Below are 14,821 nucleotides of genomic sequence, written 5' to 3' on the forward strand. Positions count from 1 at the left end.
AACCACCATCCGGCACTTTAAGGGGGAAAGTGAAGTCCCAGTGTGCGTCTCTCCCTCAGAAACAGCCAAGACCTGCTCCCTGCAGTTTTTGCGCCTGTAAACCCACCCACGTTGGGTACGGGTGTGATTATAGACAGAGACGGGGACTCGCGGGGCGATGACGAGGCCGCTTCCTTGCGGGAAGGAGTCGCCCCGGCTAAGGGCGGAGCTGGATTGACGAGGCCGTGGCACGAGCCTGCCTGCGCCGCCCGGAACTGGGCCTGGTTCCCGCGGTGCTGAGCGGGGAGAGCATAGACAGACGCAGCAGACTCAGCCACCCCCCACCTGAGAGAGGGCGGGCAGCCGCAGTACCACCGGAGCCGCTCCTGACGTCACTCGACGCCCTCTCTCCTAGGCCTGCCCCTCACCTGTAATTAGAGTGACGCCTCCGTTGAGCAATGAGAAGGCGGCGGAGGGGGCGGGATTTCCGGGGCGGGGCTGGGCCCAGGGTTGTGGCTGTGCTGACGGAGGGGGGAGGGGCTCAGTGTTGGGTGCTCGGTCGGGTTTGTGGGCGCGTCGGCCCGTAGAGACCCCGCCATCGCCATGCCCGGGATTGACAAGCTGCCCATTGAGGAGACGTTGGAGGACAGTCCCCAGGTGAGAGGAAAGGGGCCCAGGCGGGCCGGGCCTGGGTTCTGCGCGGGGACAGGGCTGCCGCCGCTTGGAGCCAGGGCCCAGGGGCTCCGCGCCCGGTGGTGCCCCCAGGTTGGGGCGCGCGGGCTCTGTAGCTCGGGCCGGGGGGATGTCGAGGGACTGGGTGGGTGCGGTGAAGGGGCAGGAAGCCGAGACTGTGATGTCCGGGGCGAGCTCCCAGGGGCCTGGGGACCAGCCCCTGGCATAGGGTGCAGGAGCGCCCCGCTTGTATTTTCACTCTTGCTCGTGCGGGGAGGTCTCTCGGATGCTGTGAGCCACAGCAGCGTCAAGCCATTAATAGACTCCGAGCTTACCCCGCAACTTTGCCACGGTGTAGATGTGTAAGCTTGGGGGGCAGGGAGGCAGTCACTCCATGCGTGTCAGTTTTCCCCCTCACGTCATCCCTACCTTGCAGGTGTGCTCTGACTAGTGATTAGTTAGGCAATATTAAAGGCCGTGCTCTTACTTAAACAGCGCTGCAGCTGTGTGATGCTTAATGTGCGAGGCTCCTGTTCCTAGGAGCTTAAACTGAAAATGCAGGCCATTTTATTTTGAAATATTACTCATTCACATTGTCAATTTGAGAAGAGGTTTTGTTAATCTGAGTCCCGTGGAATGTCTTAACCAAAACTTTTACATTGTAGAATTTAAAAAAAAAAAATTATGAAGACAGCTTGGATTCATGAAGTGTTTCTGAGAGCTGTGCCCAGACTGGAAATACATGCTATTGATTTACAGCTTTTTAATTACTCTGATTTCTTCACTCAGTTTTTGCTGTTTAGTTCATCAGTTGCTGCTTGATATTAAGAAGGCAGAATATCCATAAATGCTGCCAGCTGTCACCAGAGTTAACCAGATACTGTTTTGTAATCTGCTTCTTGACTTTGTGAACAATAAAACACTAATGTATAATATTTCATGCTAAATGAACATTGCTCTTATTACACAATTAGCTGGCAAATGTCAGCTTATAAAACAATGTTGACTGACAGACTTTGATTTATTAGTGTAACTGAGGATGATTTGTAATATTTTGACAGTGTGCACATATTGCTATTTCTGAACTTAATTTAGGATTTTTAGCAAGGTGGTGAGTCTTATGTAGTGCTACTTATGTAAAATGGACATTTTTATTAAAAACGACTATTTTAAAATATTTAACTAAAATGGTTATAGGGACTTCTTAAAATGTGAAGGGAAAAACCACAAAGGATTTGACTATCCTACATTTTGAAATCATCATACCATATTGCTACATATTAGCAGTATTGATCTAAGAGTAAGTGCAGAAGGAGGGAGTGGACAGAGAAGTTTCCAGAGGAACTTTGACAACATCGCTTAAGTGGACAGAGAAGTTTCCAGAGGAACTTTGACAACATCACTTAAGTTTTAAAATATGTTGTTACTCATGGGAGTGGTGGAAGGAAAAATAAACTCTAAGAACAATCCTGTGTTTAATATTCTAAACCAGGGGTCGGCAACCTTTCGGAAGTGGTGTGCCGAATCTTCATTTATTCACTCTAATTTAAGATTTCACGTGCCAGTAATACATTTTAACGTTTTTAGAAGGTCTCTTTCTATAAGTCTATAGTATATAACTAAACTATTGTATGTAAAGTAAATAATGTTTTTAAAATGTTTAAGAAGCTTCATTTAAAATTAAATTAAAATGCAGAACCCCCCGGACTGGTGGCCAGGACCTGGGCAGTGTGAGTGCCACTGAAAATCAGCTTGTGTGCCGCAGGTTGCCTACCCCTGTTCTAAATACTAAAAAAAAACCACCTCTGAACTTGCATTTAAAAGATAGAATTTTAATCAAAGTACTTCAAATATTTTTAGAATAGTATTCGTGATAGTAATTAGTCAAACGAATTAGTGTTTTTACTACTTTATATACTGTTTTCTATTCAAAGATACAAAAATGCTCTACTAATATTTTCCAGAATCTATTAGGATCAATTCACCCACCATTGAAATATAGCTATCTCTGGACTGAAAGGCAACAGTTGTTTAATCAAGTATACAACTACTGAATATTTTAGGATCAAAAGAAAAATACCTTATTCATTGAAATTGTAGAGGAATTCAGGTAGGCAAAATATAATTACCCATTTGGGATTTGTCCAGGAAGCCAGGGCTTAAGCCAACGCTCATGTGAAAAGCCCCAAGTGTTTAATTACCCTAAGTGTTCAAGCTCTGAGGTTTAAGTCTTCTCTGAAAGACTGACCCTCCAAAAGCTTACTACTACTGATCCTAAAAAGAACTAACATTGACTGTGAAGCCTTTTCTTTCATATCCCAGTTTTTTAAAACTGATTTTAACAAATGAATCTCTGCTCTCCACACAGACTATTCAGAGCCAGAGTGTCTTTACTCAAGATATCAAATGCAAGATAATTTAGCATCCAGAGTAAACAGTTTTTACCCCCTTCTGTTAAATACACTTTTTCACTAATCTTAAGGAAAGTAAGTTGCTGTTGGAAATACTCACTGTATGGAAGAATGGCTTGTTAACTTAGACACCAATTCAAAATACAGTTAATTTGTTTAATCCCTTTACAGTTTTTCAGACAGGTTGATCATCTAGAAAATCATTCGGTCGAGGTTTTGTGGCAGGCTTTAGCTAGTCTAGTCTATTTTGAGTTAGAGATCATTATTCACTTTTGAGCCTGCTAGATTTGCCTACATGCTTTCATATGGCACAGGTCTTAATTTTTTGATTTTTTAAGGGTAAAGTTGTGTCTATTTAAAACCATTAGTTTGGGTAGAAAATGCTGGCTGAAGCAAAACATATTAGAGACCAAGTAATTTTATTCCTTACATTCTTCCATGCTCTGTCCTGAATCCTACTTCTGACCATTGCTAAGTAAATAAAAACAATAAAATGTTTTATTTATTTTAACTACAGTCTCATTTTACAGTCTGGTTCCATTATTTCAGAATTAGACAGCAGTACAAGGCCACAAAGTGGAACAGTTTGTTTTACTGGATCACACTGTAACATTTGGAATCTGTGTCTTCAGAGGGATAGGGGAGAGGGAGTAAGACAAAGTGTAATGAATTCTCAATCAGAATGTCATGACCACTCCATTTTTTTATGACTAGATGGATCCTGAAACTTTTCTGGTGTAACATAAGTCATGGTATTGAAGAGGTTGAGAACTACTGACCTAGACAGTTGTGCAGTGCTGGAGTTAGGCAGGGAAATTCCTTCCTGAGCCATATGTGAGCGCAGTTTACAATCTGAGGGCAAACAAATCTTATGTTTAACTTTAACTTGTAGTATTGCACATTCTACTAAGTCTTAAAGCTATCAGTGTTTTTTTTAATGAGGAAAAAGCTACCTTTTGCCTCTGGAATGTCAGAAACTTTAAACACTTGGTATTCTTTAGACTATCTTAAAAGAAAGATAGAGATAAGATTATCAAAAAGCACAATCGGTTCTTATGCAGTTTAGCAAACTGTGCTGCATGTAATATTTAAAGTTCAATTAGTCATATCCATTAGTTCATTACTGCAAGATCCTGCACAAATTGAAGAACTGCCTTTGAAACCTATTGTGCTATACAATAGCCAAAAACTGTGCTGATAGACTACAAAAGGACTTCTACATTAGCAGTAGTATTTTAAGACATGTACAATATACTTTAAAAAATCTAGCGTCCTGTAAATCACTCTCACTAGACAGCGTGGTTTTTTTGACACCAGATAAGGTTGATTACTGTTTACTGTATTCCAGTAGCTTCTACAATGTGGTAAGCACATTCTACATGTGCAGGAAGACAGAGTTTCTGTCCCAGAGAGCATACAATACCAATTAGATTTTTGCTGGAAGCTTGAGTTTAAGCGAAGCTCCATACCCAAAGTAACTGAGCTTCAGCTTTTTAGACTTCTAGGCTTGGCTACACTTGAGAGTTGCAGCATTGGGAGTTACAGCGCTGGTCATACAGCTGTGTAGGGAAAGCACTGGTGTGTGGCCACACTCACAGCTACCAGCGCTGTTGGGAGTGATGCATTATGGGCAGCTATCCCAGCATTCAAGTGGCAGCAACGTGCTTTTCAAAAGAGGGGGGTGGGGTGTAGTGTGACAGGGAGCAGGGGAGAGAGAGAGAGAGTAGATTTTTGGAGCTGACACTGTGTATCAGCTCCCTGCCTGGCAAAATCAGAAAATTTTCCTGACCCCTTACTCTTAACTGCAAACAGCCTGCAGACCAGATAAGCAGCTGTTTCTCTTGTCAAGCAAACACTCATCCCCCTGCCTGCCTCATTCACAGGGGTTATCTCATTTGATTGTTCACAGTCAGTTACAGATTGATCACAGCAAACAGGAGCTGTGTTTGTTTCTTAGATAAGCAGCTCCTGGAGCCCGGAGTTCACAACAAAACAAAGAGAGTAATTTAGTTAAAAGCATTCTGGGATTTCTCCTAATACCCTGGAGGCCAATAACAGCGTTGGTGTGTGGCAACACCTGATGAGCAGCGCTGCATCACTAGCGCTGCACTCGTTACACCCCAAGCAGACCAGGTGTACAGCCAGTGCTGCAGCCAGGGAGTTGCAGTGTTGGATGTGCCTTGCAGGTGTGGACAGTTACTAAGTTGCAGCACTGGAACGCCTCCACCAGTGCTGCAACTCTCAAGTGTAGCCAAGCCCTCTGAAACAGGCCTATGTTTTATCATACTCTGTTACTGAGTGGATATGTTCAGGGTAATAAACACATCACAAATAGAAATCCAATTAGTGAATGTAATATTGTTTAACTTTAAATAAACATACTTCAGTGCAACTTAGTTGCTACATATAGTTTCACTTTCTTGAATATTTGAACCCTGCACCACGGAGTTTTAGATTGCAATAAGTCTTCATGTTAATAGGAAATATCACTAAATATAGGTATATTATTTTATTTCAAAATGGTAAATTCTGCCCCCCTCGCAAATTAGTATTCTCTTTCCTTTTAAAACTGTCAGCTACCACTGTTAATATTCTGTTTTGAGAGTATTGAGTCTGCCATTCTGCACTTAGGGTTTCTATCTTATGTTTTCCCCTCTGTCTCCATTAGAAAACATTAAAAGTTTCGTAAGTATAAGTCTGTCAGGATACAGCAGGATAACTTCAGATTTTGCACATCCTCTGGTTATTCTAGAAGTTAGAAACGAGATGAATTATGAAAAAAGTTGCACACTATGTATGATGCTCTTTTAATCAGGCTTGTAATTGTACTATGCAGACAACCAAGTGGATGTTTCAGGTTAAATAAAATAATGAAGCAGAAGTTTTTTCCTTATTACTTACTCATTTGGGGTATGTTCTTATTAAAGGATTTGGGTATCTGATATTAGCATTTGTGGAACATACATACACACTGTACTTTCTTTGCACATCTCCATAATACATTGTAGGATAATTTATTCCACTGTAGAATTAGAGTACACGCTTTTGTATTATAAAATAGATTAAAGTAGTTAATCCAAAAACCTACACTCTAGAAATGGAGTATGTAATAGAAGTATAAGTAGTTCACTGCTAGGTTCAAGAATGTTTGTGTAAATAGGGCATTTTACTTATCTTCTCAAGTGTCACTGCATTGTCTTGTTAGCAAAAGTCTGATAAGGAGAAACATGGAAAAAAATTCTGCTTTGCAAGAAAGCATTGTTGCTGAGGTTTGTTTCTTAGCTCTCAATTTAAATGAGCTTCACAAATGTTTCCTGTCTGCTAAGGAGATATTCCAGAAAGTATTCTGTGTATAAAGATTATTCAGCTGTGTAGTTGCCCTTTAAGATGCAACAAAATTATACTCCAAAACTTACAATTTGCTGAGATTCAGTTGGATTTTAGCTGAAGATTTTCTTCAAGCTATAGTAACCTTGTGCAGCTGGTAAAATTAAGGGGTGGCAAGAATATGCAAGGCATTGCTTACGTATTGCAATGTCTAGGCATTTGAAAGCACCTTATTGTAAAGTCATCTTACTTCTGTGAAGAAGGTCTGATAGAGCCCCAAATGGAGTCACAACAAACTGAGTTCTTTGCTCTTCCCCCATGTGGGATTTTGGCCTATTGGAATAAATAGGCCTGAAGCTAGTGGACATACCACTATCTGCCTTTTGCTGGAGGAAATTCATTGCCACTCCAGTGCAAACAAGTTACCAGCTATCTCATTCTCATTTAAGCATTTGCTGTAGGTGTTACTTTCAGCTGTTTATGATAAGCCTGTTTATTATGATTATGGTCACATGCTTTTGGTGCCTATGGGATGGATGTATTTTAAAATTTTTAGAAAAAGATGTAGCAAAGCTTAATATACATAGGCATAATGGGGTTTCAATATGGCATACCTTCCTAGATATGGAGACATGGTCTTTCACAGTTTTCCTTTTGGCAGCCCAGTGATTTGGTGTCTATCAGAGTTTAGCTGTCCAGCCACACCTGAGAGTCCTTCCCCTCTCAGGGACCAACAAAAACAGCTCTTCTTCACTACCCCAGTCCAGGCTCATCATGTCTTTTTGCTGCCTCTCACCAGATTCTCCAGTGTAGTAAACCGTCTCCCTTTCTGGCAAGATAGTTAGGCTGTCCATTCTGGTGGTAATGCTACTGAAAAGCTTAGGGCACATATGCACCATCTTCTCCAGGTGATGCGCTCAGGTTCTCTCTCTACTTGGGGTTTTGGTCTAGGGATCCCTCAGTAAGCGGTGACTGGCCACAGCGCCAATCCATTGTCACTTCATAGAATGCTTGTTTCACTTCCCTAGACCACTTTCTACCTAGAGTCTATTCCTCTCCCTTTAGTTTCTTTTTTCATTGGCCTGTCCCCAGGCTTATCCCACATCTTGAGCCTGCTGTGGAGAGCCCAACCCACTGTCTGTCTCTCTTGGCTCTAGATTCTTGAGAGCCTGACCCCAAGTTCTTCCTGATAGAGTTCAGGCTTATTATTATATTCTGTGGCCCTGCACCTCACATGACTGTCGCATGACTCTAGATTCTCAGTCCTGTCATCTGGGAGATGGGCTAACCAGGCACATATGAAACTGAGCCCAGTTCCCTTAAAGGGGACTGCTCACTCTGACATATCTACTTCTATCAAGTGAGAAACATATAAAGACACTTACAGTAATTTGAAACTTTTGTAAACTTTAGAAAAATGAGCATCTATATTAGGGTTTAAGAAAACATGTTTTCTTATTCATATTTTTTACTAGTTTTGAGGTCTTTCTGCTGTCACTTGGAAAAAGAAATCTGTTTTAGTGCCTCATTCATTAAATAAATCATATTTAATGTCTTTGAAATACCATGACATTCTTTGCTAAATTGATTTTTAAAAGAGTAATACAAATTCATATTGTGTTCTATTTTTGACAGACACGTTCTTTGCTGGGTGTGTTTGAAGAAGATGCTGCAGCAATTTCCAGTTACATCCACCAGTTGTATCAAGCCATGCGTCGAATTTATGATGCACAGGTAAAATTATAGCTGTTCCCTATATGCATTTAGAAAGCTTATAAAAAAACATCTTTTAACAACTTATTTGAACATGGATAAACTGTATTTTTTAAACTATAGGTTAAAATTAGAGATGAAAACTGGAAAATAACATGTTTGCCAAGGTCTGCTGGTTTTGAAACAAGATTTGTCAGTTGGAAGTTGTGTTCTCTTTGCACTTAACACACCTTTAGATGTCTAAATGATTTTTTTCTGAAAAATTGCCATTAATATTAGTTAATAAATACATTTGGACAGTTTCTTCTTGTATTCACTTAATCTTGTTAACATTAGTTCCTGTAGCTTGTATTTTGCCTTATTTTGTTTTATCTTTACTTGAATATGGTGGTGTGGGGGGCTTATTTTCATGACACACTTGTTTTTACCTGCATGTTGCTTCTTTGTGTTTATTTCTGCACTTTCTGCTGTTCAGGTGTATGAAACTGCTTGTACAGATCTTTCCTTAGTCCCTGTCTACACAGTTATTTTAAGAAGTTTGTAACCAGTTAATGGAATGGTTTGTTCTAACAATTTTCATCCCCACGTGTAATTAATACTCAGTAACTAAGGTGGCTGATGTGAACTAAATATTGTGTTGTCTGCAAATTGCAAGACAATTGCAAATTTGAAGGCAAGTCCAATTTTTATGGATCTGATAACTCTACAGTGTGCATGATATGTACTGTTGTATTGACTTTCAGAAATACTCAGCACCCGCCTCCCCCCATTAATTTCAGTGGGAGTTGTGGGTCTCAGCTTCTCTGAAAATCTGGCTATATGTGTTTTGAGATGATTTCCATTTTAACCTTTTGTTCCATATTCCTGTTTCCTCTTCATAAATGTAATGCCTAGAGTATATATTGATTGGAAGAAAAAATAGGATTAAACTGTTTCCCTTTTTTTTAAAACCAGAATGAATTAAGTGCAGCAACTCATCTAACTTCAAAACTTCTAAAAGAGTATGAGAAGCAGGTACAGTATAAATCAGTTTCCCTTTGAAATAGTTCAGAATAAATGCTTTTGTACATTATTTAAAAAAAAGTACAATTTTTTTTTCTTCCCACACAGCAAAGTGCAAAACTCCACAGGTCTGATCCAGACAAAATGAGCCATTGCAGCTGCTGGTTCACAAGATATTCACCAGCTACAGGGGTTGCTTCCTATTCTGTGTTGAAGATACTCAATCCATAGAACCCGCAGAGTGCTAAACTAGACTTGCTGTGATTTTTTCCACAGGGCAGAGTCTTTAGGCTCAGCTCAGGTCCACCACCATGAATAATATTAGGAAAAGGAACGTCTTTGGCTGACCATCAGTCATCTAGAGACATTTTAAAGGGACAGTAGCCCAAAAGCAGTGAGCACTTGCTAGATAACTATAATTCAAGTAGTCATAAGAAGAGGTTGTGTGGCCTGAAGATGTACCATTCCCCAGGAACCCAATGAGGAGGAATGGAGCCTGTACCCAGCCACACAAATCTCCAGTGATTGGGAGGAGAAATCTCAAACCCCAAATTAGCAGTTTTTATAAATTCTGAAGCCCATAATTTGCTTCCCCACTGAATGAAGAGTGATATTTCATACGCACAGTAGTATCGTTAAGGGAAATGTGAGGAAATAGAGGGCTCTGGAGGGCAATTTGTTTTTTTTTTGAATATCTCTGTGGGCAGCCACCCTACCTAGGGGCTGCAGCTCATGGGGTGAGGCAGGCGCCCCACTGCAGCTCATGGGGCAGGCTACTGGAGTCTAGGCCTTCCTACTCCACCAGTTTCCAACCCAGGGCCTTGGCAGGCTGGTTTGGCTTCACTCACCTGGTGGTGCCTTGCATGAGTATCAAGTCAGGAAGTGATCCAGGGAAACTGTCTCCCTGTGCATCCCAGCCAGCCACTATCTATTCCTGAAGAGCACGACCTTCTGAGCTTCTAGCCCTGGTCACAGTCTCCACGTGCTGTGGTTCCCCAGTTCCCAGGCTTGGTGTGGGCACAGCTCATGTCTTTCCCTGGAGCTCTCAGGGCACACCCTTCCCTCTGGCCCACCAGCCTCTGGCTGCCTTTTAAACCCTGCCTCCAAACCAAGCATGCTCTACAGGGGTGGAGAGGCGGGGCTCCCTTAGGCCAGAGTTGCTCCTGTCCAGTGAGGGGGTTTATACACCTTGTCATAGTCTTGTAAATCAGAAGTAGTCAGCCCTTGCACACTCTCCTTCCATCTTCTGTGGAATACAGCAGTGGGAAGATCATTTATATGAACTTAGTTCTTTTTTTCTCCATTTTTTCCTCACCCCCTGTTGAGATTCCAAGTTGTTGCATAAGTTACTGGTGTGAAGCTGGGAATTTTAGTTTCAAACCTTTCCCTGGATGGAGCCAACATCATAACTTTCACAGCTTGTTCTTGTCAAATGAGTTATGATATTTAATCTAGTCCCTAGCTGTTACAGAATGTTGGGAATAATTAAGAAAGGGATAGATAATAAGACAAAAATATCATATTGCCTCTATATAAATCCATGGTATGCCCACATCTTGAATACTGGTGTGTAGATGTGGTTGCCCCATCTCAAAAAAGATATGTTAGAATTGGAAAAAGTTCAGAAAAGGGCAACAAAAATGATTAGGGGTATGGGACAGCTTCCATATAAGGAGAGATAATAAGACTGAGACTTTTCAGCTTGGAAAAGAGACGACTAAGGGGGATATGACTGAGGTCTATAAAATGACGTGTGTGAAGGAAGTATTTACTCCTTCTCATAACACAAGAATTAAGGGTCACCAAGTTAAATTAATAGTCAGCAGGTTTAAAACAAAAGGAAGTATTTCTTCACACAATGCACAGTCAACCTGTGGAACTCTTTGCCAGAGGATATTGTGAAGGCCAATACTATAATAGGGTTAAAAAAAATCTAGATAAATTAATGGAGGATAGGTCCATCAATGGCTATTAGCCAAGATGGGCAGGGATGGTGACCCTAGCTTCTGATTGCCAGAGTCTGGGTGTGGGTGGCAGGGAATGGATCACTTGGTGATTCTGTTCATTCTCTCTGGGGCACCTGGCATTGGCTGCTGTCAGAAGACAGGACACTGGGCTTGAGGGACCTTTGTCTGGCACAGTATGAACGTTCTTATGGTCTCCCACTACTGTTCTGTAATAGTAGTATAAGTCATGACAAGTATTACTATTCGTTGATTATACAGATTTAGTCTTTTGAAAATGTGACATTTGTAGCGTGTTTTTGTTTGCAATGTTAATTTAAATTAGCTTGCTTTTCTTATTAAAAGAGACTCAAGCCTGGTCTACACTAGGCGTTTAAATCGGTTTTAGGAGCATAAAACCGATTTAAGCAAAAAACAAATCACACTAGGGCACACCTTATCGATTTTTTAATGGTTTAAATAAATTTCTTTCTGCCTGCTGCCCGGAGGAGTAGCGCCGCTAATATCGGTATTAACATATCGAATATATGTGTGGCAATCGGGTGGTGGTGGCCTCGGGCGGTATCCAGTGCACACACCCGCCTCTGGGGACATTCTCAACTCCTCTCCATTGCACTGGCCAGGTAGAAAGCAAAAAAAAAAAAAAAAATTCATTTTTTTTTTGTTGGGCGTGGGCATCATCATCATCACACACCACACATCACAGCATCAGCACAGTTAACAATGCAGTCAGTCAAATGAAAAAGAGCCCCCAGCATGGACCATGGAGGTACTGGATCTGATCGAGGTACTGGGATCTGATCGCTGCAGGACAGAACTGCGTTCAAAAAAGAAAAAAAAAAAATGAAAAAAAGAAGAAAGAAAAAGGCGGCTAAAGAAGGCCACAGCAGGACAGCAGGGTGCAAGCAGTGAAGAGAGAGTTAGTTAGCCAGAGAAAAGCCAAAGAACCAAAGAAGCAGAAGGAAGGTCCGGAAAACATGGAAAAACATGCTGAGCTGCATGGAATTTTAGGCTTGGGGGGGCTGGCTGCCACCCCACCACCCCCCCCCCCCCTGACCGTGGTGGGGTGGGTGGGATTCCATGGTGGGGGAGGATGAGGATGGGGAAGATGAAGAAGAAGAAGAAGAGAGAGAAGACCTAGAGCAGACAGCAGCACTTTAGCCCCCCACCCCAGCCAGCAGCCTTATCACCTACCTCCCTTAACTATTTACCCCCCTCAGCAGCTGGAAGGGAGCAGATGATGAGTAATTGGAAAGGAGCTCTGAGCTCTTTTTTTAAGCAATAGCAAACACTGTTTTTAATTTTTTTTTTTTAATTGATGATTGCCCTGAGGACTTGGGATGCATTTACTTGTGTGTAGTTACTTAGAAAAGTTTGTTAACATGTCCGGATTGAGGAAATCCTCCTGAGAATCCTCGAGGGCGCTCTCCTTCTGTACTCCTGCAGCCTTTGCAGAAGGTTTCTGGTTCCTTGCATCCTTGTTCCGCCCACCATGGTAGGACACTTTACCATGCCATGCATGCATGCAGCAATCAGCTAGTAATCAGCATGGCGAAGCGTATGGATATGGTTGCTGGCATTGCTGGCATTCAAGAGCATCTCTCTCTGTATCTTGTTCTGTTATCCTCTCAATAAACAAATATCGTTCAAAGCAGGATGGATAAAAATCAGGAATTGGTGGTTCTCTTTTTACTGGGTTCGTGGAATGGAGGAGCAAAAAAAAAAAAAAAGCACTTTCCAGGGGAGGGAGGGCGATCTTGGGGAGGATCTTTGAAATGATGGTGGGGGTTTGGTTGGTGGAGGGCGATCTTCCCAAGCTGGGTGGGTGGCAGGTGGTAGGGGGGGGGTTGGGAGGTAGAGGAGCTAGATGGAGGTGGGGGGATGGGTGAGGGGGGGTAAGGTGCTGGCTGAGTGACATGCCATCTGTAACAAGCTGAATGCTGATGATGAATGATGAGATCTGTGATGTGCAGAGATCTGTCAGCTGTGCACTGCAAGACTGCACTATTGAAAAATGCAACCTTGTAATGTCAAATGTGTAGAATGTGCTAGTGTGAAATGCATGTTGCATTGTTCTGTAAAATGTAATGTTCTAAAAAATGTTCTAAATATTTATCTCCCTCATGCTCATGCAAATCCCTCCTTCATCCCAAAGAAAGATCCCAAGGCAGATTCAGAGATGCGGAAAGAAAAAATGAATGGGGAAAGAAGAGATGAGATGAGATGGAAGGAAAGAGGTGAAAACGTGATGAGGAAAGAGCTCAGATTAAGTGAGAGGGCGAGGAAGAAAGAGGCCAGTGGACGAGAGGACAGCGCGGACAAGGAGATGAGGAGGAAGGGCGCTGGAGGTGGGCGGCAGGAAGACCGGTGGGCTGCTGGAACGCAGTGACTGGCGGATGCATCTCTGGGGCTGCTGCGCAGCCCTGCCTGACTCCAGTGCCAGCAGGGACTGGCAGGAGGCACGCAGCCCCACCAGCAGACCTCTGTGCCCTGTCCTCCCCACCTCCCCCTCCCCCCCCACTCCCCCTCTCACCCAACCCAGCCCCCTCCTCACCCCGTGACCGTGGGAGGCTCGCCACTCGCCCTCTCCCCCGTGAGACCAATCTTTTATCATCCTTCTCCTTTTTTCCGTTTTTCTCTCCTTTTTCTCTTGCTTCTCTCCTCTCCCTCCTATCCTTTCTTAAATTCTTTTTTTTTAATGGGGATAAGGTTATAAGGGATCATTAGGGAATTCATGCTTTTAAGTCAAGCTGACTGTGTCAGGAAGTAGGGAGGGGGGGGGGGAAGAGACTGAGTCAATCAGGGGTGTCAGTCAGTGAGCTGTCATCAACTTTCACAGTGTGTCTGCTCTCTGATCCACCGCTTGTGTTGTGCTCTCTCTAATCTCCCTCTGGTGGTGCTTCCTTCTTCTCTCCCTGGTGTCTGGCTGTTGTCTGGTGCGTAATCAGCGGCCAGGTATCCTCTCACAGCCAGCCATATTGAGGTCTCATGCTCGAGAGCGAGGAGAATAGAGCAAGGAGCATACAGCACAGGACATTGTACAGGCTGAGCATTGGGTGCCGGCTGAGGCACTCACAGTGCATGACAGCCACCACGCCCCAGGCTCACCATGCACCACCATTATGCCATCATGCTGCTCACTGGCTGGTGCTGGCATGAGCAGTATGGGCTGCTGCTTGTGGCCCCCCAAGATCTGCAGCCTGGCAACAGAGGTAAGCATGGGCCCCCGGGGCAGATCCCCATACCCCCTTTTCTGAACGCTGAAGTAATTGTAGTGCCTCTGAATCAGCCATAGTGCTAGTAGGTCTTCCTCGTGCAGCACCTCCTGACCCTCCGATGGGAAACTTGGCCAGCTGCTGGGCAGCCCTGACCAGTGCTTGCAGCCTTTGTGAAACCATCCATCTGTGCCCAGTGCCATCGCAGGTGCTGCCCCGTTGCCAGCGTCCCCAAGATAGAGGGGGATATGGTGCATTGCAGCTTCCATCCGCAGTTGCAGCAGCCCCAAGCCAACACTCCAACTCCAGCTTGGCCTGCCACTCTTTCACAACTTGCATCCTTGCAGCTGCATGCTAGCTTTTAGCTTGCATCTTAGCAGCCCCACTGACCACCGACTGGCTGCAAATGGCTTCCTTTTCCTGACCGCTAGCTGCCTGGCTCTGCTTCTGTCTGGCGTTGCAGCGCCACACAGCTTGTCACGCATTCAGGGCAGGGGTAAGCAGGTCACAAAGTCAGGGCAGGGCGCACAAGCAAAAG

The 14,821-nt window shown here is 43.5% G+C and overlaps 1 protein-coding gene across 1 annotated transcript in view; it reads left to right on the forward strand.

The window, feature by feature from the left end:
- Positions 1–501: 501 nt before the first annotated feature.
- The window catches only part of APPL1 (adaptor protein, phosphotyrosine interacting with PH domain and leucine zipper 1), a 58,085-nt gene continuing 43,765 nt past the window's right edge, over positions 502–14,821 (forward strand). The window contains exons 1-3 of the mRNA XM_039480674.1: positions 502–636; positions 8,025–8,123; positions 9,057–9,116. Of these exons, the coding sequence (XP_039336608.1) occupies positions 583–636; positions 8,025–8,123; positions 9,057–9,116 (213 nt within the window). The 5' untranslated portion in view covers positions 502–582. The remainder of the gene's footprint in view (positions 637–8,024; positions 8,124–9,056; positions 9,117–14,821) is intronic.

This window comes from Mauremys reevesii, linkage group 7 (genome assembly GCF_016161935.1).
Source record: "Mauremys reevesii isolate NIE-2019 linkage group 7, ASM1616193v1, whole genome shotgun sequence".
Lineage (NCBI taxonomy): Eukaryota > Metazoa > Chordata > Testudines > Geoemydidae > Mauremys > Mauremys reevesii.